The sequence below is a fragment of the Prionailurus viverrinus genome, chromosome B4 (assembly GCF_022837055.1).
Source record: "Prionailurus viverrinus isolate Anna chromosome B4, UM_Priviv_1.0, whole genome shotgun sequence".
Lineage (NCBI taxonomy): Eukaryota > Metazoa > Chordata > Mammalia > Carnivora > Felidae > Prionailurus > Prionailurus viverrinus.
Window position 1 is genome coordinate 135340787 of NC_062567.1, and position 27382 is coordinate 135368168.

A 27382-nucleotide genomic window follows, 5' to 3' on the forward strand; every position below is an offset into this window, starting at 1 on the left:
AGAACGCAGCATGCCTAAACATATCTACTCAGAACAGCAAATATCAAGACATAGTCTAGCAAAATTATCGGACTTTGTTATTTTTTTTTTTAATTTTAGAGAGAGTGTGAGCAGGAGAGGGGGCAGAGGGAAAGCGAGAATCTTAAGCAGGCTCCACGCTCAGTGAAGCCCCACGTGAGGCTCGATCTCACAGCCCTGGGATCATGACCTGAGCAGATATCAAGAGTCGGATGCTCAACTTAGTAAGCCACCTGGGGGCCTCAAATTATCGGACTTTAAAGGAAAGAGAAGACAGGGGCACCTGGGTGGCTCAGTCAGTTAAGCACCGACTTTGGCTCAGGTCATGATCTCGCAGTCCATGGGCTTGAGCCCCACATCAGGCTCTGTGCTGACAACTCAGCCTGCTTCGGATTCTGTGTCTCCCTCTCTCTCTGCTCCTTCCCCACTTGTGCTCTGTCTCTCTCTGTCTCTCAAAAATAAACAAACATTAAAAAAAAATGAAAGGAAAGAGAAGACAAACAGTGGGCATCTAGACAAAAACAGCAATGACTTATAAGGGGAAAAAGTATGTTGTCATCAGACTTTTTCACAGCAACACTTATGCTGGAAGAAGATGAATACTTAGGATTCTCAAGAAAACATAAGCCAAGGATTATATGCCCAATGAAACAGACTCATGTGTACAAAGGACACAAGCCATTATCAACATGTAAAAGTATCAGCCTACAAGCGTTAAGCATAGTTGCTTATCCAACCACAACTAAGTGAGTATTGTATTGTAAGGACAGCATATAGAATGAATTGCTATATGTCCAAACAATGTAGATAAATATGAATTGCTGTCTGTCCAAACAATGTAGATATAGCACGTCTATAAAACCTGCAGGAAGAATAGGGAGGATGTATCCAAAAATACATATATTATTTTAAGTAATTGTGTTCGTGGTGGTGGTAGTGGTGGTAATTTTAGTCTTGCTCTTCTGAGACTACTGTGTCAGAATATAGAATAACTAAATAAATAATTATGGGATCTTCTATCATCTCCTGTGTTCTTAAGAACCAGGATTCTGATACGGAAGAAAAGAGATTCCTCTGTAATACGGAAGAGATTAAAAGTCTGTGTGGTTCTCGTTTTGAATCAGAAATATCAGTAGGAACTCATGATATATTTTACCTTTAAAAATGTCCACTGAAGAGGCCCGGGAGAAATGGCCAACCCAGTAGCACCAAACATATCCGGTGTCTAGATTGTGGTCTTGCGATACCGTTTACCGCTAAAAAACCAAAACCAAAGCAAACCAAAGACTTCTCGGAGATGTAGCTGGGGCAGTAGAAGTACAAAATAAGGCTGGACCGCCCCGTCACGCCAGAGAGCAAGAGAGCTACTGGACATTACTGGGGCCAAGTCGAAAGGACACAGGAGCCACTCTGATCTTCCCTCTGGGCAAAGATGGGAAAACTTGAGCTCCAGCAAAGGATAATCATTGCAGTGGGTTGAAACCCATCAAACAGTTCACATCCATGAGTTCATACCGATACTTGAAAAAATCAACGGGTAACCTCTGGACGATGAGAGAGAGCTAGTTCATGGTCCTGAAAACTTATTAAACTGCATCTTTGTTCCGGGTAGGTGTTGCATTTATGTTTTATTTTACAATAAAGAGGATTTAAAATGTTTCTAGCCCACATATTTTAAACTCGCACTTGAAACAAGCCCCCGCCTCTTCTCCCTCCTCCCGATCTGTCGCAGGACACCGTGGGTTTGACTTCTCTGTGCCGGGCGCCGAGCTGGGCACCGCGTGCGCATTCTCTCACTTGCCACCCCTGTGACCCACCTGACCCAGGGCTCCGGGAAGGCGGGACCGTGTCTCCCACGTTTGCTTGGGCATCCTTGGTGCCCGGCACCCAGCAGGCCCTGAAAACACACCTGTTGAGTGAGCGGATGAACAAATGTGTCTGCAGTTGTAGAAACGGCATTGGCAAATAGCCCAGCTTCGCTCACCCGCAGCCAGGGCCGGTGAAAACGGGAGTGTGGGTCCCGGTCCAGGTCGCAGGAAGGGCCACGAGGCATCCCCGCCGAGCAGCCGGGCCGCGGAGGCCACTGCGGTTCTCCGCGGGAGCCGCCTCTGGACGGGCGCTCCCCACCTGGCCACCTGCTGGTCCTCCTGGATCCTGGGTGTCTGTGGGAGTGGCGGTTGCGACATTCCCATCCGCCTCTTGTGCTGTGGTTCCCCCCAGGCTCCGCCAAGAGAAGACAGACACCGTCCGCTGCATCAAGTCCTGCCGTCCCAACGACGTCACCTGCGTGTTGGATCCTGTGCACACCATCTCGCATACTGTTGTCTCGCTGCCCACCTTCCGAGAGTTCACCCGCCCTGAAGGTGAGTGGCGACTCCCACGGATGGAATCGGCATGGGGGCCCCAAGGCAGGTCCCCGCAAGAGAGACGTCCCTGCGAGGCAGCCCCCTCAGGGGCCTCCCAGTGCTTGAGCCGAGAGCTTGGCCCCAAGGAGCTTCTCCTTGGTAAGATGCAGATTTGCCTCCGCATCTCCTCTGTGTCCCCGAGTGCACAGCACCGTGCCGGCCCATTCCGGGCTCTCGGCTCAGGAGGGCGTGCTTCTTCTGGGTCACAGCTGTCCGGCAAATATCTTTTTGGGTGTTGGCTCTCTGCCGAGCGCTGGGGAGTCAGGGAGGGCCTCTGGGAGGAAGTGACTTCCCCACCGGGGTCTAAGTGGGTGGTTCGTAGTGAAAGTGGGGAGCAGGGACAGAGGGGGGTGCCAAGCGGAGCAGAACTCCTCTGGAAAGGTCTGGAGGTAAGCCTGGGGGACAGCGGGCATTTGAGGAACTAAGCCCAGGTTTCCTGGTTGGGAGGGGTAGAGGCTTGGCAAGAGACAGGCTGGAAAGGATAAGCCTTAACGTGGGTGGGGTTGGGGCTTCTAGTCCGAGGCTTTTGGGAGCCATTACGGGGCTGCACCCGATGCTGACCACAGAGGGGCTGGATCGGATCCAGGGAGCCCGGGAGTAGAACAGTGTTCCAACCCCCACCCCTGCTGCCGGCACCTGGTGGGAGGCTGTGTGTGGGTGCTGTTCTGCACGCCTTTTGCTGCTGGGTGTACATCCCCCATGCGGGGCTGCCGTGATCTCCTGCCCCCGCTTCCTCCGGGAGGGGACGGGTTTCGTCTCTGGCCTTGGGAGGAGCTCCACCGTGATTGATTCCCGCAGTAAACGTTCACTGGGCCTCCCGGGTGCCAGGCTCAAGGCCGGGCTCTGGGGCACAGCGATAGGAAGAACACTGTGAGCCTCCGAGGGCAGATGTATAGCTGAGCCAGCGTGACCACACCCCGTGTTTACCCTGCGACGGGGTCCCGCGAGAGCACATGGCAGAACATAAAAGGGGGGAAGGGGGGAGAGAGGGGTGGCGAGGGCAGGAGAGGCTCCCCAGGGACGTGGTCGCCTGACGGAGCTCGTTCCTCTGGCAAAGGCGCGGCACAGGATCTCCGCGGGGAGGCACGGACTCGGAGAAAATCGCCGACTGGGGTCTGCCGCGTGCAAAATGACACGTTCCAGCCAACCACATACAAATCCTTCCCAAACCGCTAACGGCCGGTTTTGTGGCCTCTCGGGCAGCGCCGGTCTCTGAGTTGATTCTGCAGGGAGTGGAGCGTGGCTGGAGACGCCTGTTGGCGTCACGGGCCCAACAGACCTTGACCTTTAACGCTGAAAGGACCCTTAGTGGGCACCACCAGTCAGCCTCCTTCACTCCAAAGGCGAGGAAACCGAGGCCCGGAGGGAGGACGCCTCCAGATCATCCAGAGCCAGGGTAGAATCGGGGCCTCGCGCCCCCAGCCCGGGGTAGTCTGCCCCACTTCGTATCAGAAGGCCGCGGAGGTAGACACAGCCACCGATCTGCCCGGCGCTCCCGGAGAGGCAGCTTTGCTGACCCACATCACCGTGGGCAAGCGACCACCCACTGTCTTGCCCTTGTTGACCCCCCTCCCTTCGCCTCTCATCCACCTCCCTTCCCCTTCTTCCAGCTTCGGGAAGATTTATGACTAATTACTAATTGCTCCTCAGCTCTGGCACTGCTGATTACTCTATGACCTCAGAGAAGATCCAAGGTTTCTCCTCCAGGCCTCAGTTTCCCCGCTGATAACAGGGGGGACAGGCCGTGACCCGTGAGCCCTCGGGACCCCTCCGCCTTCTCCGTGCAGGGCTCCCGGGCACCGGGTGCCCGTGACCCAGGGGTGCATCTCTGGGCTCTCCATGCTGTGCTTCCTTCTCGCAGAGATCATCTTTCTCCGGGCCATCGTGCCCATGTATCCCGCCAACCACGCCGACATCATCTTCGACATCACGGAAGGGAACCTGCGAGACTCCTTCGATATCATCAAGCGCTACATGGACGGCATGACTGTGGGTGAGTTGCCGGAGGCGTTCAGGTCTGTCCAGACGCCTCCTTGTCCTCCCGGCCAGCGGCCTGGCAGAGGCCCGCTGTGCCGGTCTGCTGGGACGACCTCTCTGGACCACCCAGCTGCCGTCCGAGCCCCCCTCCTAGAGCCTTCCTTGTCCTGCAGGGCCAGCTGGGGACCCCCAGGGCAACCGCGGGCTTGGAGTGGGGTCCGCTCCCGGCTGGGCCATTCTCCCACCCGCGAATGGGTGCATCAACTGGGTCTCCGTGTCTCACAACCAGGAGCTTCTGGGCATACCTCCCGGGCAAGGTGTTTGTCTCAGGACCCAATCCCCAGGTCAGTGGGACCTGTTAGGATTTTTATTCTGGTGGTGCAATGGAAGGAAAGCAAGTAAGGAGTCAGAGCCTGAGCTCTGGTCTCGGCCCCAGACGGCTGGCCTTGTGGTGTGTCCAGATGTTGTCCCTCCTGGCAGGTCCTGGGCACCGCCCCGCCCTGGGAGCGCAGAGCAGGGCTGGGGCCCTTCCGCTGGGGCAGAGAGGGAGGGGAAGGGCTCCATCAGAGGCCCAGGCGGGGAAGCAGGTGAGTCTGGGTAAGTGGTTCATAAACCTCTCCTGAACGGTCACGTTTTTATAGACCTTAAGTTCTCGGGGAGTGAAAACAATCCCGTCTACCATTCTGGACTTAGATGTAGACCCAGGGTTTTCCGAGCAGCTGAGCCCCCGGGGTCCGGGCCCTTTGCTCACGTAGGCCTCAGTTTCTCCACGGCGAACGGGGGCCGGAGGGACTGGGCTTCGTGGTCTCCTAGGCCCTGGATTCTGTGAGGTGTCCGTCCACCGGGAGAAGCGGCAGAGTGGTCGGCCCTGGAGCAGAACGTTCTGGAAGGAGGTCTCTAGGTGGCGCTGTTGGATCTTAGAACCCTGTTCCCCGCGCCCCCGGGCGCCGCCGACCGTTGTTAAACTGGCAGCTGGAGACAGGGAATCGTTATTCCCCTGTTGCCAAAGAGCCATTTATAGCGACTTTACAAGCTCTTAAATGGGTTTGCATGTTGTAAACATGACTGAGTCATTTAGGGGCTCCCCACCCCCAGCCGCCTCCTCCGCTACTTCGCAGCAGGAATAATTAGTTAATTACAATTAATGGTACATTAGTCCTCCCTGGGATTCCAAGGGGAGGGCATATGCAGCTTGGCTGTGAGCCGTCGTGAAACCTTCTGCACACCCTGGGCCTCAGTTTCCCCCATGTTAGATGAACAGGCCCTTCCGGGACCCCCGGGGCCTGGGGCTGAAGGCAGGCAGGAGGAGGCAGGGTCAGGGTTTGCTCCGCTCGGGTGGGGTGGTGGTGCCTCACCTGCAACAGCGGTGCCCGGGAGGCCCCCTCCTGCCACCCCTGTGGGCGTGGCTTCCACTCGGGGTAAATCACAGCCTTGGAACCGAACGAGCAGGACTGGAACCTTCGGATTTACTCGTTCATTCTTTCCATTCCTGCTCTTTTCCCCGAGCCCCCGTCTGTGCCAGGCCCGAGGCCGGGCAGTGTGGGTCCACAGGTGAATGTTTTGCATTCCAGCCGGGGAGACAGACGGCCCCACAAACCCATCGTGAAAATCTGACACTGAAGACACTGATAAGCCTCTGTGGCCTGCGAGGGCTCTCGGGGGGTGGCCCCTTCGGTTCCCCGCTAAATCCCTCCTGGGTGACCCCAGCCAGGGGGTTGGGCAGCGGCTGGGCCCCGATCCAGTGCCCACCGGTGCGTTTTTCTAGCCGCATCTGTCCTCCGGACAGAATCAACCTGGGAGTCTCCGTTTCTCGGCTTCCCATCCACTGGGGCAGAAAATCTTGGCGTGTCGGAGCCCGGAGGCTCCTGGAGACCATCTCTCCCGATTCCTCTTTGTAGAGGGGGAAACCGAGGCCCAGAGAGGCGAGAGGGCGTGCTGTCCTTCTCACGGCGCCCCGGGGCAGAGCGGGGAACAGAACGGAGCCCCTGGGAATGGAATGTGGATAAGGCCACAAAGACAAGAGCGGCTGTCCCTCCCTGCACTTGGTCACGCGTGCCCTGGTCTTTGGAATCCAGGCTGGTGCTTCGTGGAGGAGGGATGGGCTGGCCCCGGGGAATGCGTTCCGCTTCCGGGTGGGCCCGGCCACCTCCACTCCTCGGTGTGACTGCAGGAGGCCCATCTGGCCGGGGTCCTGGAGTTTGCCTGTGCCAGCGTCCTCTCCCGGGTAGAGGACTGAGGCCAGAGGAATCTGGATGGCAAGGTCTCGCTGAGGCGGGACCCGGGCTGTGTTTTGGGTTGGCCTCTCGTCTGTATACCTACCCGATCGTTGCTGCCTTATTTCTCTGCTTAGGGTCTCTTCCCTGGACTTCCTTAACCCTGCCTCTGTCCCAAATAACTCCTGTGCACCCCGGGGGCCTCTGGGCCTCTTGGGGTAGCCGTGCTGGCACATGCTGGCCCTGGGCATGGGCACAGCACGGCAGCTCCAGGCGTGTCCACCTGCACTGGATGGTTCGCTGCTGGCCCTGAGCCCAGGTGTGAGCAGCCTGCAAGCCACGTGTTCACCGGCGTCCGTCCCGGGCTCGGTTCTCACAAATACCTTCAGGGACGGGTGTGACTGTCTCCCTGGGGGCAAAGGAGGGAGCTGAGTTAAGTAAGCACCTGGGACCCGGCCTCAGAAACACCTCGGGGCCCGGGGAGGTGGGGGGCGGGGTTTGCAAACTTGTTTTTAGTGGTGCTGTTCTCTTTTCAAGCAATGTCTTAGGCAGAAACCCTTGATGCCCTTGGGAAAGGAGGAAAGTGTTTTCCAGAGGCACGCGAGCCTCCTGTCTGCCGTGCGCAGCAGGATCCGGGGGCTCTGGGCCCAGTGTGAACCACTGTGCAGCCCCCCGCTGCCTGTCGTACCCGGGAAAGGACCCCTACCTACTCACAGGTGTTGGCTGAACCCCTCCCCGCTTTAGGCCATGCGCTTTGCGGATACTGGACACCGGGGTCAGGAAGGCTTCCTGGAGGAGGTGTGGTCTGAGCTGAGTCTCCACACACTTGAAGGAGTGGCTTACAGCGAGTCCCAGGGGCAGGTGTTTCCTCCCCGGCCACAGCCCCGTGACCTGGCGGGACTGTCGCCATTCATGGGTGAGGGGCGCTGGAGGCAGAGCGGGCCTGGAGCCCGGTGCTCCCTGAACACCCGGAGCTGGAGCCCACTGATGGCCCGGGCTGACTTGGGCAAAGTGACTGAGAATTTGGGTCCCAGAGAAATAACAAGGGTACAGACCGCCAGGACGCTGAAGCCACTGAGTCATTCTTCCCCCGAATAACAGAAGAAAGTGCCCTGAGTCCACCCAGAACCTAAAAGGGCCAGGCCTTCCCCTAACGTATCCCTTAAAAGCCCGTTCTTAGCGGGGATAAAGGCGGCTCCTGCTGTCTGTGGAAGCCCAAGCAGCCGTCCTGTGGCATTCCTCCTTAACCAGCTGTCAGTGAAAAATGAAAAATGCATTTTCTGCCTGTGCAAAAATGCCCTATTAATGCCTGAGGTATTCTCGGGCCACTACAAAAGCCTTCCTCATCCGGCCCCGGGTTCATGGTTCGCCGTGCAGGCTACTGGCTGCAGTCGGGGGCTGCGTGGGGAAGGGGTCCTTCAGGCGACGGCTCCGGAATGGGGGCTATGATGGGGGGAGGGACTCATGGAAGCCTCCCCAGAGCCAAGGGGGAGCTATAGACAGCACTAGGCTGGAGTTGCTTTTTAAACATTTTTAAATGTTTTTTTTAAATTTATTTTTGAGAGAGAGAGAGAGAGAGACAGAGAGAGAGACAGAGCACGAACAGGGGAGGGTCAGAGAGAGAGGGAGACACAGGATCGGAAGCAGGCTCCGGGCTCCGAGCTGTCAGCGCAGAGCCCGACGCGGGGCTCGAACCCACGGACCGCGAGATCATGACCTGAGCCGAAGTCGGAAGCTTAACTGCCCGAGCCACCCAGGCGCCCCTTGAGTTGCCTTTTAGAGCTGCCTTTTAATTTTGCGTGCAGCTGGCCTGATCCTTGGCCAGTGGGTAAACTGACGGGGTCTTGGCAGCTTTTTGCTGCCACATAGCCGTTTCGTGGACTTGAGGGTTCCCCACCAGGCAGTGACATACAGTGGGTGATCACGTATTTACCCGAGGCCACGCTGAGAAGACCACCCCAGCTCACACACAGGCTCCACGGGGAAACAGCTTCCTGAAACCCTCACCCCTCCCTGGCAAGAAAGGGCCCCCAGCCTGTGGTGGAGGTGTGATTCCACACAGTCCACTTTGGGTGGTACATCTCACGTTTCCTGGCGGCTTTTTTTTTTTTTAAGTTTATTTTGAGGGAGAGAGAGTAGGGCTGGGGCAGAGAGAGAGGGAGAGAGGTTCCCAAGCAGGTTCCACGCTGTCAGTACAGAGCCTGACACGGGGCTTGAACCCATTAACCGTGAGATCGTGACCTGAGCCTAAATCAAGTCAGATGCTTAACCCACTGAACCACCCAGGCGCCCCTCACGTTTCCTGATTTTAATGGGGTCCTCTACACTGGCCCCTGGTGTGTGAGGTGGGATTCCTAAAATTTGACTGCATTCGTGGGCACCCTTTATAATTAATAATGTTAATTAAAATAAGAACAGCCCTAAAACTACTGGGTAGTTAGCTCCAACCCCCCCCCCAAAATAAACTGAAATACAAGAGGCGGGTTTGCTAACTGTCCTTCCCCGATGGAGTAGAGAGTTTTGTTTTTCAGTCTGTGCGTAATTAACGGGAAGGCTATAATTTTACTAAAACGAGCACGGACACAGAACAAATCAGTGCCCGCGGTACCCATGGCGTTGGGCCTCATGAGATTTCCACGAACCTTTTGGCTCGAACTGTGACCGCCCCTGTGTTATGGCCTCAGAGACCCTGGCCATAAACTACGTCTCAGATCAGTTTCACGCAGGTATGAACTGTCGCTTCAGATGCAGGCCGCTCCCATGGTTAAATGGTGGAGATCTGCAGGAATCTAATGTTGGTCGCCGTCACTTCGCTCCCCGCTGGCCGGGCTTGGGGAGGCCCGTGGGCGTGGAGGGCACCAGGACCGCTCAGTTAACCGGCTTGCCCGCTCTGCCATGCTTCTTGAGCACCTACTATGCGCTGAGCGGGGAACATGCAGTGTCTGCCTCTAGGGAGGCTGACTCCCCAGAGAGCGACAGGAGAGCACGGTGGGAGGTGCTGTGGGTGCAGAGCCCAGTCCCCCTGCCTGGGCACATCAGCCCATGCTGCCGGGAGGAGGTGGTGCCTGGGGTGGGCTTGGCCGTGACCGGGTGAGAAACACGAGAAGGGTAGCCCAGGCCCCGTTCCCTTACTCAGCATGCTGGTGTTTCGAACCTTTTTTTTTTTTTTTAATGTTTATTTCTTTTGAGAGAGAGAGCAGGGCGGGGGGGCAGAGAGAGACAGAGAGAGAGAGAGAGAGAGAGAGAGAGAGAGAGAGAGAGAGAGAATCCCAAGCAGGCTCTGCACTGTCAGCCCAGGGACGCGGGGCTCCAACCCACGAACCGTGCGATCATGACCCAAGCTGAAGTCGAGTCGGATGCTTAACCTACTGAGCCACCCAGGTGCCCCGTGGACATCTTGACCACCTAAGTTTGAAGGGGGGGGGGGCGGTCTTTACTCATGAAGGGTGGCCTTGAGGCTTCAAGACAAGCACTACACGAATCCTGGAGTGTCTCCGCCCAAGCGTCGCTCAGCCCTTCGCCCTAACTTGCCTACAGGGCGGCAACTCTCAACGGTTACCTCCCTGAGTTCCGGGGTTTGGAATAACGACACTCTTCACTGACCCAGGGACCTGCCACCACACGGCACCAAGCGCAGGTTTGGGCTCCAGTAACCGCACGCACATGCATCACATGCTTCCTACTGAGTGCTGTGTGTCTGGAGGTCCTGCCTACACTCCGTGGCCCCATCACCTCACCTTCCCCGTGGTTCCAGAAACATGCGGAGGCCTCCTGCGGCCAGACCCTGGGTCGGCTCTTGGAGGCTAAGATAGTTGAGAGGTGCTCTTCCTGCGCTCTCTGGGAGCTCCCAGCCCGGAGAGGGGGACGGACACCAAACTGGACCCTCCCGGGGCTGTGTGGAACGTGCTGGGCACACAGAGGAGAGGCCAAACCCACTGGCCTCACGGAGCAGTCAAGGGAAGCTTCCTGGAAGAGGTAACATAAGTGTCGGGTCTTGACAGCTGAGTAGGAGCAAGCCAGGCAGAGAGGCGTTCTTGGCCCCGGGGGCAGCATGACAGGAGGCGGGGTGGGAAGCCACCACTCTGAGCTTGGTGCTCCCAGAGCATCGAGGATGCACAGCCAGGGCGAGAAGCGAGGCTGGGGGCGGGGGGCACGGAGCCCTTTTACAAGCTCCACGCCCTTGAGCGTCCTCCTCACTCGAGAACGCTCCCTGTGCCGCCTCGTGGGACGCCCCCCCCCCCAGGTGGGCATCACTGTTCAGAGAAGAAATGACAGAAGGCCGCCCCGGGGTCCTGTAGCCAGCCAGTCAGAGCCGCAGCTGGTGAGCAGGTCCGCAAGGTGCCAGCTCTGTTCTTGGTTTGCCCCGAGCCCCCGAGCCCCGTGGGAGGCTCTGGCACCCCTGGGGCCCCCGAGAAACTGAAACGCGTTCCTGTTCCGGCTCCTGGCACCGCCGCTGCTTGGTAAAATCTGAATGAATGGAGGGTCACGTGACGGTCCCACTCACCCTAGAGATGGTTACCTAAGTCAGGTTTGGAAGGGATGTGCCCTAATTATAGACGCCCATTAATGCAATCAGATCAGACAATTATGTGAAAGCCCCCAGCAGTGCCTGGTGCACAATGGGTGTGCAGAAAGCCCATCCCAATGGCAGCGGATCCCTCTCCGTGGAAAGGAGTTGACAGTCCCCGCTTCCTACGTTGTCTGTGCTGAAGCGTGATGTGCGTTGACGGGGGTGCCGACACCCTCCTACGGTACCCCTCTTAAAGGAAACTAAGAACATTTTCATTCTGAAATAGCATTCTAAATTTCATTTGTGAGTGTATAAGGATTATTACTCTTATTTCAAGTTTACCATTTGAATGTTTTTTATGTTTATTTTTGAGAGAGAGAGAGAGACAGACAGACAGAGAGACAGAGCGTAAGCAGGGGAGGGGCAGAGAGAGGGAGACACAGAATCTGAAGCAGGCTCCGGGCTCCGAGCTGTCAGCACAGAGCCGGACGCGGGGCCCGAACTCATGAACCGCGAGATCGTGACCTGAGCCCAAGTCAGACACTGAACCGACTGAGCCCCCCAGGCGCCCCTCAAGTTTGCCATTTGAAAAATACCAGTAGCTGGGGTGGCCCTTTTGGGGGCAAGACAGGATTGAGGCTCTGTGAGCACAGTCGGAGCACTGAGCTTGGGGTAAGTCATTCTGGGCTTGCTTCTCGGTTCTCTCTTTACAGCTGTGCGACCTCAGGCAGGTCACAGAACCTCTCTGAGCCTCAGTTTGCATCTCGGCGACATTGCCACAACACTTTCGTGGCCGGGTCAGCGACCGCCTTGTAGGAGCGGAGTTGAACACAGCGGGGTGGGCTGTTAGGGGATAAATGAGCCCCTGCGAGGCAGCCACCTAGAGCTGGAGCAGGAGAGAGCTTGTGCCCCCCGACGGGACGACAGTCCAGAGGGAGGCACTTGGGACAGGGCGAAGACTGTTCACCCCACAGCAGCTCCGGCTGCCCGGGGCTTATGGAATCAGCACGCGTGGTGGCCTCCGCGGGCGAGGCAGGCCCGCCAGGAGCAGGATGGTGGAGGCCATGCCTTCCGGGTTCTGTCACCCCTCAATCATCTTGCTCGTTCAGCACAACATCCTGGGCCGGGCCCTGGGCTGGGTGCTGTGCTACAAATTTGCACCCAAGCTACAGAGCCTGCTTTCATGAAGCTGTCCCTTAGCTTCCCTAGCATCCTGCCGTCTGAGCTCCTGTAGGCTCCGTACCTGTTATTGTCTCAGAGGGAGACAGAAATGGGGTGTGGCCCGGCTGCCACGTCCAGCTGAATGTGTTGCGCACTGCAAAACCCTACGGGGGTACCGTTTGCAGCCTCTTTCGTGTGCAGTGCACGACATCAGCTGCCCTGATATAAGAGCTTGTGAGCAAAGATACCAACCTCATGGCACCCCTGCCCTCCCTTCCCCCAACCCCCCACCGCCAGGCCGGGCCTCTCTCAGAGCAAAGCGCTTGCTTACCCAGCCATCTGGCTTCAGGTCACCATCTCTTGTCCCAGCCAGCAAGGGCCCAGATCACCTCGTTAAAATCATTACCCCCTAAGGGGTTAAACATGTGCTGCTGACCCCGTCCAGCCGCCTGATTCAGAACGCTTGGCCCGGGATCAGTACACATTACGGAGCAGATTCAGAAATTCCATCTGAAAACAACAGCGAGGCTGTCCCTGCCGGGTGACGAGTGATTGGCCGGGTCCCGGCTTTCACGGCAAATCCCAGGGATTAGGCGCTCTCTCTTCTCCCGGAGGCACAGCCCGCCCGTCACCCCAGGGCCACACCCTGGCTAGCAGCCAGCTTGTTTCCCAGGGTGATGGCCCAGCCGCCTCTGGGCCCGGGATGGGCTGCGGCCTGACTTCACCCTGAGGCTGGAGGCCTCACTGAGGGAAGTAGGAGGTGGAGGGGAGGGGGTCCCTCGGAGGGGACTGGATGGAGTTGAGAGGCACAGACATTTCTTGTGTCCCCTGTGCTGGGATCCTGTGGAGCAGAGATGGGGTGAAGGCACCGGGCCCAGCGCTATGCCTGACCGCGTAACCATATGAAAGGGCAGCTGGATTGGGGGCTCTCAACCCCCAATTTCACAGGCACAGACTCTCAGAGGCGCCCCATCACACAGCTGATGATGCCCCCCGGAGCTCCCCCAGGCTCACGCCGGGCCCCCAGAGGGCTCACTGGGGCTCAGCGCTTTTAGTCCACCCGAGCGAGGCACGCAGGGGCCACGGGGAACAGCAGGACACCGCCCTGTTCCTGCCCGGGCTGCCTCAGTGGCCCCAAGTGGCATGCTGGGCATTTGTCCTGCACTCAGGGCCTCCGCCCCAGGAGGGACCTCCCCATTCCACCCCCCAGCTCAGCTTTCTGGACCAAACCCAAGCCAGCAGCCCAGGACTCGGCCGGGGAAAGTCAAAGGTTGCCGCCCACACGAGCGGCCCCCTCCGCGGCCACCTCGGGGAGGGAGGGGACAGCGTGGTGGAGAGGACGACACAAGAGAAGCCACACGGAGCCTCGCGTCTGAGCCCCCGGACAGGCTTCGTGGTGGGTCTCAGCTGGTGATGCGGCTTGAGAGCTTGGTGGGCCGGACAGCTCTGTGTTCCTGCGCGGTGGGGCCGCCGTGGGTGGGACTGTCCCGGCCCCGGCAGGAGGGTGGAAGGAGACAAAACTCAAGACACTGGCCCTGCTGGTGGGCCAAGGTGCCCGGAGACTCGCCGGCCTGGGGGCGTCTGTGAGTTCCCGCCCCCGCGCCTGCTTGGTCCCCACGGACCAAGGCCTCAGGTCACTGCTGTCCAGACACGCAGAGCAGGTGGAAGGCAGCAGGGTCACAGCGGTGTCACGGTGTCACAGAGGGTGCAGAGAGGGGCGAGAGGTGGGAAGTACGTTCGTCCGTGAACCCCGGGTCACCCAGAGGGCCCAGCCCGGCGCCTGGTGCAGGGCGGGATTCCAGCGATCGGCCAGGACTGGGGCTGGTGGACTGAGGGCAGGGACAGTGTGGGGACGGAGGACCCCCTTGTGACTTCCTGAGAAGGCCAGCTGTGGGTCCCGGGACCCCGAGATGCTGTCCTCGCGAGCCTCGTCCGGCCTCACGACCCCACCCGCACCTGGACCGTGTGTCACATGGGGCTGCTTGTGACAGACGGCCTCCACCTGTACCTGGCTGCACGGTCCCACGGGCACCCGCTGAGCCTGGTCAAGTGTCCTCTTCTCTAAGCAAAAGGTGCTCTAACCACTTGGCTCTGAAAGCCGGGAGCCAGGGACGCCCACGGCCAGTTGTGGCTGGGACTGCCGGCTTTTAAACCCCTCCTCCCCGGCTGGAGAGACGTCCTCAGTCTAGGCCTGTCCTTGTCCTCCTCGGCGCTCAGCACTCTTGTCCCTTCCCCTCCCTTCCCCTCCCTCCACTGTGCGCAAGCCACACCAGCCCAGGCCTCAGACCCCAGACACTCCGTGGCCTCTCCCTTCTTCCAGACTTCAGCCATGACGTTCAGCTGTTTCTCCTCTGGGTAAACTCCTACCCATCCCTCAGAGCCCAGGGCAGGGTCATCGCCTCTTGCACGCCCTCCGCACCCCTGCAGGCAGAGTACTGAGCTACTCCGCCCCGCACCCCCACAGCACCCTGGATGGGCCCTTTGGGACTGTTCTCATATCCCTTCTTCCAGCAAATAATGTCTGTGTCCTGTGGGGGTAGGTCCTAGTCCAGGGGACACGGCAGTGACCAAGACAGACGGACAGACGTGAATCCTTGCGAGAAACTCATTTTATTCCAGAGGGGAGGCGCAGAGAGAAACAAGCAGAATACGTTCACAGTCAGCGGGTGGTGAGGGCTACACAGAGGTTCTGGAGGGGAGGAGGGGCGGGTGGGGTGTGGAGGGGAGGAGCCACTTTAAATCTGGTGGAGACAGTCGTCTAACACCCCAAGGAGCTGAGGCAAAGAGCCACACAGAGATGTGAGGAAGAGAGCATATGCAAAGTCCCTGAGGCGGAGGGAACAGCACGTGCAAAGTCCCTGGGGCAGAGGTGAGCCTGGTGTGTTTGAGCCACAGCAAGGAGACCAGTGTGGCTGAGCCAAGGCAGGAGCTGGTGGCTGGTGGGGCAGGGTCTTGAGGCTGTTGTGAGGCCTCTGGCTTTTGCACTGGGTGAGCTGGGAGCCACGTGAGGGTCTCAAGGTGAAGAGTGAGGTGACCTAACGCCTTAAAGTCTCCCTCTGGGTGTGGAGCCGGGACTCTCACAGCAGCCTGGACTGAGGCAGCAGTGGCTTCGGCCACGTGGGTCCAGCAGAAGGCGTGAGAGGGAGACAGATTCGGGGCGAAATTGGAAGGGAGTGCCACGTTTTGCTCACCCGTTGGGTGTGGGTGGATAACCCCACAGATTTTGGCCCCGAAGAGAGGAGATCGGTGTTGCCGTCTGCCGAGACGGGAAGGCCGTGACGTGGCAGCTTGGAGGAGGCCAGGAGTTCGCTCAGAACCTGGGGATCGAGGCGCCACAGCCCCGAGGCAGTGAGAAGTGGTAATCGATGAGCCTGGGAGACGTTAGCGTGTGGATGGTGGCCGGAGCCCCGAGACCCTGCGAGCTCGCCGTGGGAGCGAGTGTGGACACAGAAGCCGCCAGGACGGGGCGCCACAGCCCTCACGCTCAAGGTGGGGGATGGCAGGCGAGCCTGGAGCCCTGATGTCCCGGGAGAGGGAAGGGCGTTTGCAGAAGGACGGGTGCACCCACTGGATTTGGTTACACCCAGGCCCCTGGTGACCTCGGCCACGCCCTCCCCGTGGACACAGTGGAAGGGAGACACTCGGGGCAGGAGCGCCGGAGGCTCCTTCTAGAAAATCTAGAAGATCGTCTGCTGTGAATGGGAGCAGAGAAGTGCCCGTGCTTGCGGCGGGCACGCGGCGGTCATGGCCTCGTGGGTTCTCGCCTGGCTGGACGTGAACTCCACGAGGCAGGGGCTCATCTGTGCAAGGCCCGCTCCATCACACGCGCACATGCGCACACCCCCGCATGCGCGAGGAGGCCCCCCGGGCCCGGCAGGCTGCAGGACCACACAGACCTGCCCGCTTCCAGCGTCACCACGGGGTTAGAGCGAGCCCAGAGCCGCCCCTTCGTGTCCCCCGAGGTTCTCCCGGGGACCGTCTGTGTCCAGCCAGGATGACTTGCGACTCTCTCCTCCCGCTGCCGCCGTGCGCCTTTGGGGGGGGAAGTCTTTGATATCACCGGGCGTGTTCGTAAATATTCCCCGTTTTAAAGCAAAAGCAAGAACGAAGCCAAACAGCCACAGAGGCATGTTGTGCGACGTCCGAAGGAAAGTGTGGGGACGACCCGCATCTTCCGAAGCCTCGGCTGACAGCCATAAATACGCACAGGACGCAGACACCCCCCCATCACCCGTGATCGCGAAGAGCGTTGCCTGCAGCCTTGATGTCGGGTGTTTCCAGAAGGGCCCTGCGAGGAACGTCCGCTCCGTGGCCGAGACCGGGGACCCCCAAGTGGCGTCCTGGTCATCGCTGCCATCAGACCCATAGCTGTGACCCTCCCTCGTCCGGCACGTTCCAGATGCTACTTGCAGAACCTCTAGGAGACTTGCTGCATCTCCGGATGAGGAAACGGAGGCACGGACTCAGGGGGGCACGCGGGGTGTTGGGACTCCACGTGGGGCTCCTGGGCCGTGACCTTCCTGTGTGACCTCGGGCCGGGCAAAGCCCTGCTCTTTGAGGTCCAGCCCCAGCCCTGAAATTCCTCTGCCTCCACATGTCTGAGCACCCCCCACCCCCAGCTCTTCTGGGCGGGCCGGCCGGTCCTTCAACGTCCAGCCGAGACTGACTCCCTCGGGTGAAGCTTCCACGAGCTCCCGGGGCCCGGTCTGGGGTGAGCACTTCTCCCGGAGCCTCTTTGCTTACTTTCCCAGCCTCGCCACCCCACCCTCTGTGTCTGACTTCGGCGGGGGGCCCGGAGCTCCGCGAGGACCCACACCAGCGCCGGTCGGTGTTCGTAACCGCGGCACCGGGCGCGCTGCCTGCCCAGAGCCGGGGCTCCGTGCTTGCCGAAGGAATAAAGAAGAGAGGGCACGCGCCGCGGCCAGCTGCTGGGGCCTGGGGTTCTGTACCCAGCAGGTGCCCACCCGGCTGGCGTTCGAATTCCTCGGGGCCTTGGCTGCCTCTGAAGGAGGAGGGTGGTGCTGTATTACCCTCTGGAAAGTGGAGGGCAGAACTTGTCTGTGTCTGGGGTCCCCGGGTCTTTAATGCTAAGTCACGTCGGCAAGACTTGTGTGCACCCTGCCCCTTCCATAGCCTTTGGTCATCCTGGGGGGACTGCGAGGGGCTCGGCGTGGCCGGAGCAGAGAGCGCCAAGAAATCAGGCCGGACAGGGCGTGGGGGCCTGATCAAGGTGTATGCTCCACCCCCGCTGGGAGCCAGGGGCTGGGGTGGGTGGGATGTGATGTGTGCCAGGGCCTCGCACGACCCCAGAACTTGCGTTCTAGGAGGCCGGCTGTGGCCTCAGCCGGGGAGTGCATTGGGGGTGAGGAGGAAGGTGTTGGAAGGTCAGGCCCGGCCTGAGGTAGGGTGGGGCTGCGGCTGGAGCAGACAGGAGGGTCTGGAAACTCCCGTGGATGGGCTTTGTCCGCCTGCCTAGCGATGGCGCGTCAGGGTTGGAAGCCAGGCGCCTGTTGACCTCCAGTCTCGCGTTCTCTGGAGGCTGGAGGAGGCCGGTGGATTTGGGGGCGGGGGGGCATCTGGGGAGATCCGAGCGGCTGGCGAGCTTGGGTCTGGGGCAGCAGGACCCCAGCAGGCAGGTGGGAGGGGCAGGAAAGGATTGCCCATCCCTCCCTTCAAGGGCACACTTTTGGCCAAGTCGGTGCAAGTCAGTACATCAGATGGCCAATCCCTTCCAGAAAAGCACCAGGCCTTCTCTTCCTCCGGTGGGCCACGCAGCTCGGTGGAAGGGGCGGTGGCCCAGGGCTGGCTCCCCGATGCCCAGACCTGACTCACTTCACCGCGCTGAGCCCGTGTTCTCCTCCAGGACGAACGAGGCTGACACAGGAGGACGAGAGGGTAGATGGGAATGGGCTTCGCGAGCACATTGGCAAGCGCTGCAGAGACGTCAGCTTCCGCATCGAGGGGGAAGGCAGGTCTATGCAGAGCGGCATTTCTTTCCAGATCTCTGGGGAGCTGCCTTAGCTCACGGGAGGCCTGTGGCGGGGGCACATTTATAACGATCAAGAAATACGGACGGTGAGTTCTGCTGAGACATGTTGGGAGCCATTTGGTATTTTAATTTTTTTCAATGTTTATTTATTTTTGAGAGAGAGAGACAGAGAGACAGAGAGTGAGCAGGGGAGGGGTAGAGAGAGAGGGAGACGCAGAAACTGAAGCAGACTCCAGGCTCCGAGCTGTCAGCACAGAGCCCGACGCGGGGCTCGAACTCACAAACCGTGAGATCGTGACCTGCGCCGAAGTCAGGTGCTTAACCAACTGAGCCACCCAGGCTCCCTGCCATTTGGCATTTTAAATATGGAGCCCAGACACCTGTCCCCCTTCCTCGCAAGCACCTGCCTGGGTGTTTCTCGGGGCGAGAAGTCAGGGCCGCGGGAGCTCCGTTCCTTCCTTGCCGACTACTTATGTGACTGCTTCATGGTTCATTCCTTTCTGCCAGATTTGCCCTATGTGTGTGACTCAGCCAGGGAAAGCACATTCCGGAAGCTTCCTCCACATCATGCAGCACCGTGAGGGGGGAGGAGACACAGTGGGACGGGAAGGGCTGGGCTTTGGGGTCAGTCCCAGCTGGCAGGCATCCGGACCTGTGAGCCGTGTGACCTGGGGCATCTGGGCTCTCAGAGCCCACTCTCCTCCCCCTGGGGAAGGGAGGTGATGTCCGTTCGCGACAGCAGTATGATGAGGACCCAAGAAGCCACGGGCATGTGGGATCCCCCCATCTCCCTTCCCCTTGGCCGGCTCTGTTCCCTCTCCCAGCCCATCCATGCTCTAGTTTTGTTTTGTTTCTCCAAGTTGTCTCTACACCCAACGTGGGGACTCGAACTCGTAACCCTGAGATCAAGAGTCTCATGCTCCACTGACTGAGCCGGCCAGGCGCCCCACATGGTAGTTTTTTCTCTTTGTCTGTACCAGCAGTATATCTTCATTTTCTCGAGTTTTCCTTTTTGCCCTTGGTCTGTGCTGTTAATCCCCGTCTGCGGGGATCATTATTTCCACCAAGGAAACTTCCCTGAGACGCGAGTGATGATGTGCTCCTTCCCCGTTGCCGTCGCGTTTGTGTTTGGCAAGACCTCGTGGCTCTCCTCTGAGCTCCTGGGTCATGGCCCCGGCACCTCGTCCTCACGGGCCGGCGCTCTGCCTTCCTCCCTGCTTCTGGCTCCGCGTGGCAGCTGCCCAGGCCGGACAGTGAAGCCTGGCTCTCGCTTGTCCCCCTTTCCTGTGTGTTCCCCCCGACAGTCTCCTTTCTGGGTGATCATTTTCAACCTTACAGATTGTGCTTAATGCTTTGGTGTTCAGTTCGTTCATTCATTCATTCATTCATTCATCCAGCAAGTGTTGGTTAAGCGCCACCTATGTGTCAGGTTCAAAGTGGGCCGAAGTGTCCCACAAACCAGAGATACGAGAACGGCCAAGAGAGACGTGCCATTGGCCTCCAGACTCACACAGCAGCGGGGAGACCGATAGTCACCAAGCAAGCAAATGACTATCACGTGGTTTCAAGCAGTGACAGCTTCTCACTCTTTGCTACGTCAACAGGTGACTCTTAACCTCTGTCTTTTCTAACCTGAATCTCTTTTAAAAAGCACAGTTAACTTCCACTGACGTGAGATAATCACAGAAGCCTCTTGATTCATCACCTTGCTTGTTAAAATCCTCTTCGACGTGCTGTTCACGCGATTACACTCGGTCAGTTAGAATCCCAGGGCTTCTGGGTTGAAGGCTGAGCTTCAGAAAGGATGGCGACTTACACAAGGTCACGCCGCTGGTCAGCGAGGAACCAGCAGGGGAACCCAAGGCTGCCGACGGCAGGTGTCTTTATAGACCGGCATCTCGTGTCAGGGACACAGGACTCACCCAGAGAGCTGGTTTTCATCCTTCCCAACACCTGGTGGACAATCAAGTGCCAACTAAGCAGCAGAGGCTGAGGGGCGGTGGCTTCAAGGGCCAGGAATGCAGACCCCAGACCGCACGAGGTGACGAAGGTCCCCCATCGGACCCGTGTGCCTCACGTCGCCGGACTCCTGGATCCCAGCACATCAGCTGCAATTTACAAAGCAGAGACCAGACATGAAGGTGAAGTGCCCGAGGGGGCCTACATTTTTCAAAGGGGGGAAAAAAGGCTTAATTATATCTTTAGGAGGCACAGACACGCCAAGGAATACCAGCAACGTCTGACAGCCGAAGCAGAAATGCCAAGGACGAGGATTTGGAAGATTAACACAGTTGAACTCGGCACCGTGGCCTTTTTTTTTTTCTGGGGCTCTGGAAAGCTGAGGAGGTAAACACCCCAGCAGGTGAGGTGGACGTACGAGGCAAGACGGAAACGTGCCTCTCCCTTTGGCCTGCCTTTTGCTGCCAGGGTGGTCATGAGCTACTGTCCCTCAGAGTTTTCCGTGGCCCCTCTTCCCTTCAGGATGGAGTTTCGTCTTCCTTGCTAGATTGTGGGGGACCTCAGGGACTGATGTCTCATCTTCCTCTGCCTTTATCCCACTCAGTAATCGTGACGGAGCTCCTGCTCTGTCCTGCCCCAGGCCCTGTGCTGGGGACAGCGGGGACAGAGAAGAACAAAGTGCAGATGTGCCCCAGAAAGGGGAGCTGGCTGTGACTGCGGTGGGCAGATGTGGCGTTACGGCCGAGGGAGAGCGGGTACCGGGTACTCCCAGGGCTAGGGAGGCTTCATGAAAGAGGACGTAAGCAGTCCAGCTGGTCCCCAGGGCCTGGCACATGACAGATGCCAATATCATACCTGCAGAATCAAGTCGATGGCTGGAACCAGCCCCGGTGGAGGCTTTCCGATCTCAGTGGTGACACGGATGGGCACCGTGTGTCTCTAGTCCCTCCCTGGTTTCTCTGCAGTAGGAGGGCTGGTGGTGGCTCTGAATGCACACTCCTCTGGAACAGTGGTGGGGAGGAAGCCAGGAGATGGATGCACCCCAGATTCCTGGTTCTGCAAGACTGACGGGGTGGGAGGTCCCAGGAACAGCCTTGACCACCTCCTCAGCCTCGTCTGCCTGTCTCTCCCCAGGACTGACACTGTTCCCAGAACTGGCCTGAACCGTCATACTTTTGGGGTTTGCACATGTCCTTCGTGCTTTCTAGGCTCGTAATTATTTCTCAAAATCCAATGTAATGTCTGTGGAATCTTCCTTAAACCTGCCCTGTGCAGAATGACCTCTGTTGGGTGGATGAGCAGATGGATGGTGGGTGGATGGATGAGTGTGTGGATGGATGGATAGATGGATGGATGGATGGATGGATGGATGGAGGATGGGTGGATGGATGCGTGGGTGGATGGATGGATGGGTGGGTGGATGGATGGATGAGTGTGTGGATGGATGGATGGATGGATGGATGGATGGATGGAGGATGGGTGGATGGATGGGTGGATGGATGGATGGATGGATGGAGGATGGGTGGATGGATGGGTGGGTGGATGGATGGATGGATGGATGAATGGATGGATGGAGGATGGGTGGATGGATGGTGGGTGGATGGATGGATGGATGGATGGAGGATGGGTGGATGGATGGGTGGGTGGATGGGTGGGTGGGTGGGTGGATGGGTGGGTGGATGGATGGATGAGTGTGTGGATGGATGGATGGATGGATGGATGGATGGATGGGTGGATGGATGGGTGGATGGATGGATGAGTGTGTGGATGGATGGATGGATGGATGGATGGATGGATGGAGGATGGGTGGATGGATGGGTGGGTGGGTGGATGGATGGGTGGGTGGATGGATGGATGAGTGTGTGGATGGATGGATGGATGGATGGATGGATGGATGGATGCCCTCTTTTCCCATCCTGCAAGAGTTCAGCCGTCCTTTGAAAATCAGATCACATTTAAATTGGAAATGGGATGCGTTTTGCCGCCGCGAGTCATTTCTGAGGAGGTAGAGGGTTTGCTCGTGCTTGTTCTGTTTCTGATTTTGAAGGTTGCTATTTTTATGTTTGAGTTTATTTATTTATTTTGAGAGAGACAGACAGCGTGAGTGTTGGAGGGGCTGAGAGAGAGGGAGAGAGAGAATCTCGAGCAGGCTCTGCACCGTCAGCGTGGTGCCCGATGCGGGGCTCAAACCCATGAAACTGTGAGACTGTGACCTGATCAAACCAAGAGTCAGCCGCTTAACTGACAGAGCCGCTCACACAGCCCCGAAGGTTGCTATTTTTAATCCGTGTTTCACAGAAGAGGAAATTAAGACCCAGGAAAGTTAACAAACCCTTCTGGGGCCGTAACTGCTGTTCTCTGTGCCCGCACTGAGCCACAGGACAGCCCATCATGTTCTCTCCAGATTTACGTAGCCCAGCGCTTGGCACACACAGGCACACCGGACACTTCTGTGGGTCTGAACTGTTAATGCTGTTCAAATGTGTGTGCGTCATTATTTGATAATATTTATAGTTTACATATAAATTTGTAATAAGCACATTTTATATGTTTTATGTAACATTCATAAACATATCTACATAACATAAGATATACAGATATGTATAAGTTTATATAAATTTAAGATATATGACTATATATTTATACATAATATTTATATGTTAGATTTTAACATATTTTAAATAAGTATATTTACATATTTCCTATTATGTAGTTATATATTTGGCATTATATAATACCTATGTAATATAGGATGCCTGGGTGGCTCAGTCGGTTAAGCACCAACTCCGGCTCAGGTCATGATCTCATGCTTTGTGGGTTTGAGCCCCGCGTCGGGCTCTGTGCTGACAACTCAGAACCTGGAGCCTGCTTTGGATTTTCTGTCTCCTTCGCTCTCTGCCCCTCCCCCACTCACACACTGTCTTTCTCTCAAAAATAAATGAACATTAAAAAAACAAAAGTTCTCAGGCTCCCCCAGCCTCTCACCTCTTCCTTGAAGATCTGGAAACTCTGAGTACTGGGAGTGTAGTCTTAACCTCAGCCCCAAGGACGGGTGACGTCCGCAGGTAACCCAGGCCCCTGAGGCTGGTGGGCACCACTGTGGGGCTGAGGCCAGGAGGGAAGAGAAGGTGACACTGATCAGGGCACAGCGGGTGCTGGACTGCCTGGGGGGGGGACAGGGAAGCATGCTTGACTCAGCACCTGTGAGCCCCCACTGAGCTGGCCCAGACTCTGTACCCCGGGAGGGGTGGGTGGGAGTGGCCGGGTCATCAGGGGCCGCTGGCACATGGAGGGTGGTGACAAGCCCACGTCTTCAGCAGCGAGCTGAAGATGTTCGTGGGCGTTCACCCAGGACAAAGCTACAATGTCACCACCGGGCAGGGGCAGAGAAAGGGTGCTGACAGCCTGCAGAATATCTCTCCATCAGAGCTGAAGCCCTTGTTTACTTAGAATAGCCTGGAATCCCACGCCGGCCGCCGGGCATTTCATTTTTGAAACACAAGCCCAGAGAGTGAAAGGGGGGATGGCACTCCCAAATTCCCCTTCTGAGCATGAACTTGGTGTTCCTGACCGGGAGCCAGCGCTGGTGCGGGAGGCCTTCTCCAGCCTTCTATGTGGGCCCCAGGGGCCTCACCGCGCTGCCTCGTGCGTGCTTCCTAAGTCGGCGGCAGGGATGTTTGTAGAAACCAGCCTGGAATCGGCAGTCGATGCCGCAAACAATCCGTGGCGAATTCTCAGCATGTGGTTGTGGAACTTCAGGCTCCAAGCTTGCTCTGGGTCACGTGACTGGCAGGTGCTAGCCCACGCTTCCCACCCCGGCCTTCAGCTGCAGATCAGCCACAGAAGTGGCCGTAGAGTACTTCCAGGGAGCCGCCACCCCCCCCCCTTATCACATGACCTTGGACAAGTCCTAGCATCAGAACAGGTGGGATGGAGAAAGTCCCCTGCAGGGACTGAGGCTCAACGAGCCTGCAGACTTTGCTTGCGTTGCTTCGTCTGTCGGGAGGAACGCCTCCTCCAAGAAGCCCTCCCTGACTCCCCCAGACTTCACCTCCTCCATTCTCCCCTGCTGGACTTCTCTCAGCCCTGCACTTACTTAGATCCTCCACCGGCTTTGAAGCCAGGATTCTATTATTTTCTCTGTCTCACTGAGAACAGCTCCTGGTGCCTATGGGAGAAGGCATGAATGCGTGGGGAGGTGAGGAGGGGAGCCCTCGGTCTGGCGGGGAGGTCGCCCTGCGCATCTCGGCCAGACGCTGTGCTGGGTCGCCCGGATCACGCGGTGCAGAAGCACGGGGTCACATGGTATCATTTGCTCCCTGAGGAATCGGAGGCCCAGAGAGGGCTGCAGTCTTTCCGCAGCCCAGCGAGGCTAACGCCCACCCTAGCCTCGTGTGTCTCGTCCCAGAGTGCGGGAGAGTTCTCTCCGGGCCTTTGGCCGTCCCGCAGAGGCGAGGAGGTGCCGGCAGGGCCCGGAGACAGGGAGGTGGCCAGGCGCAGGGGAGGAGGCCTCCAGTCATGGCCTTCGTGTGGTCCCTCCCCTGGTCCAGGGAGGGACAGTCGTGTCCTGGGCGCCCGCTCCACGACAGGCCCTCTTCTGGGCTCTTTCGAATCCCCCGTCAGGAAAATGACTGTGGTGAGCTCACCGTCCTATGCCACGCAGGGGACTCCAGCGTCCGGCTCAGAGTGGGGCTCGACGCGGTCTAAGACGCCTTCCGTTCTCTCCCCAGGTGTCGTGCGCCAAGTACGGCCCATCGTGGGCCCGTTCCATGCCGTCCTGAAGCTGGAGATGAACTACGTGGTCGGGGGGGTGGTGTCCCACCGAAACGTCGTCAACGTGCACATCTTCGTCTCCGAGTACTGGTTCTGAGGGCCCGTCCTGGCGCCGCCACGCCTCCGGGCCAAGTCCTTGCTCCGGCCACCGTGCCCGCCCTGCCGAGCTCTCTTAAGTTTTTGTTTGTAATGTCAGGCCCGCACGTATTAAGCTGCGGCCAGATGAACAAGTTCATCTCCTGTGTTTCGGTATTTAAATAGCGAGCCCAATTACTCAACTGTTTGTTGAAAACCTTGCTTGTTAGTATTATTTTCTTCATGCAGAGGTCAACGTTTGCTCCTTTCTGTGCCTGTGGGCTGGGCCTTGCGAAGGACCCAGGAAGGAAGGGCGTTTTTCGGGGGGCAGCCAGTCCAGATGCCGAGAGAAAACCAGTTCTTGCACTGACTGTACGAAATTTGACGTTTGGTACTTTTTTTTTTTTTTTTTTTGTCAATCGGGTGTTTTACGCCCAACGATGGGGCTGCGGTAGAGTAGCAGATATGACCAGTTCTGCCCAGAAGCTGCATAACACGATGCCCCGGGGAGCACTCAGAAGGTGCCCTACGGTTCTGTTGAAACAGAAAAGGGAGAGGCACAGCCTGTTAGGTTTGTGTGCGAGCCGTGCGTGTTCACCAGGGGAATGGCTGGACTTTCTCGGCACCTGCATCCGTCCTTTCTTATCATAGGGGGGGAAAATAAACAGTTTTGCGAGCCTCCCCATGGCCTGTGCCTGACAGTCTTTCAAGAAGAGGGCTCTCCAAGTGCCTGGGAATGTCCCCTCAGGCCTTCTCAGAGACCCCGCCTCCTGGGGAGGTTCTGGGGGTGGGGCCCAGCACGTATTGAAACAGCTTCCCACCCGTGTCCCTTCCGATACGACGCCCACCTCTGAGAAGTGTGGCTCGAGCCCACCCTGTGCCCCACGACCAGGCCTGCTAGGCAAGACACGGAGCCCCAGCGTCTGATAGAATTGCTTGAGGGATTCTGGTCCCTTCTTGAAATCACTGCGGAGAAATAACAATTCTCTTCAGCAGGAAAGAGGGGCCACCAGTGTGCACTGAGTCCCCCCCCCCCCCCGCCGCCCCCATGCACTTGGCACGTGGTGCCTCATCCACGGCTCCCAGAGCCCAGTGAGGTGGGCACGATCGTACGCAATTTCGAGATGAGTGAACAGAGCTCAATTGCCTAAGTCACACAGCTTTTCAGGGACAAGGGATTCAAATTCAGTTTATTGGATGCCAAGCTCCGCAAAGCTCTGGGTCAGAAGAATCGTGGACAGACTGGGTTTCTAGGGTGTCCCGTTACTGCCAGCATTGATGGTGGAGCCAAGGTGCAGCCTGTGCCCTGAGGCGCACTGGGACGCGCGGGGACGTGGCAGTGGGGTCCCTGGCTCCCACACATGCCTCTCCTCCAGCCCCTGCCCAGATGTATCCCATCTTCTTAGGTATGGATGCCCCTTGTGGCTCAGCGCCTCTCTCCTCCTATATCCCAGCTCATCTCGGCAGCCTGGACCCTGGCACTGGTTGAGATCTCAGCCCCACGTGGGACTTCGCCCTCGTTGGGATTTCAACGTGGCCCCAGTTCTGCAGAATGTGGTCTCTAGCCACCTTCGGGAACTCCCCGCGTTTCTGAGGTCGCTCATTTGGGGGGCACTGGTCTGTGAACGTCAGGCCCGGGCCAGCCAGGCACAAGAGCTGCTGGGGCCTGGCCGTCTCGAAGTGGTGGGGCGGGGGACAACAGGTGTGGGACTGGACAATCCAGGGAGCCATCTGAGCGGCTCTGGAGACCAGTGATTTGGGGTCTTGGCAGATAAGCGGGGGCGGGGAACCTGGGGTCTGATCACGGGAATGGAAGCCTGGGGGTGAAGGGGAGGAAATGAGAGGCCGTTGGCGTTCTGGTTTCCTGCCTGGAATTTGGGGGCGGGACGGAGGCGGGTTGAGGGTGGGGGGCAAGTCTGCAGGAGCCAGGCAGCTCTGGGCCCAGGCCCTTAGAGGGGGAGGTATCTCCTGCTCCCTGAGGCCTGGGGTGGGAGTTGGGGGGGAGGTACTGCAGGGCCGAATGGGAAGGGAGAAACGAGGACCCCTGGAACAGGGGCCTTCCCACTCTCTTTATAGGAGTTAGAGTGGGAGCTGCCATTGGTGGGCAGGGCCAAGCCCCCTGCCACCGATTGGCTCTCGGGAGAGCACGTGACTCAAGCTGGCCAATCAGCCCTTCCCGAGAGTGCGCTCTGGGGCGTGGGAGCCAGCCGAGGGGAGGCAGAGAGGGGACAAGGAGCTGCCAGGTGGAGATGCGGAGGGGAGGAGAGGGAGCCGGGCGCCTGTCCCGCCTGACTCGGGGAGC

At 58.3% G+C, this 27382-nt stretch overlaps 1 protein-coding gene across 1 annotated transcript in view; it reads left to right on the forward strand.

Moving 5' to 3' along the window:
• FBLN1 (fibulin 1) overlaps positions 1 to 25761 on the forward strand; it is an 82759-nt gene extending 56998 nt beyond the window's left edge. Inside the window, exons 15-17 of the mRNA XM_047866511.1 lie at positions 2239 to 2381; positions 4285 to 4416; positions 24963 to 25761. Of these exons, the coding sequence (XP_047722467.1) occupies positions 2239 to 2381; positions 4285 to 4416; positions 24963 to 25102 (415 nt within the window). The 3' untranslated portion in view covers positions 25103 to 25761. The remainder of the gene's footprint in view (positions 1 to 2238; positions 2382 to 4284; positions 4417 to 24962) is intronic.
• Positions 25762 to 27382: the final 1621 nt, after the last annotated feature.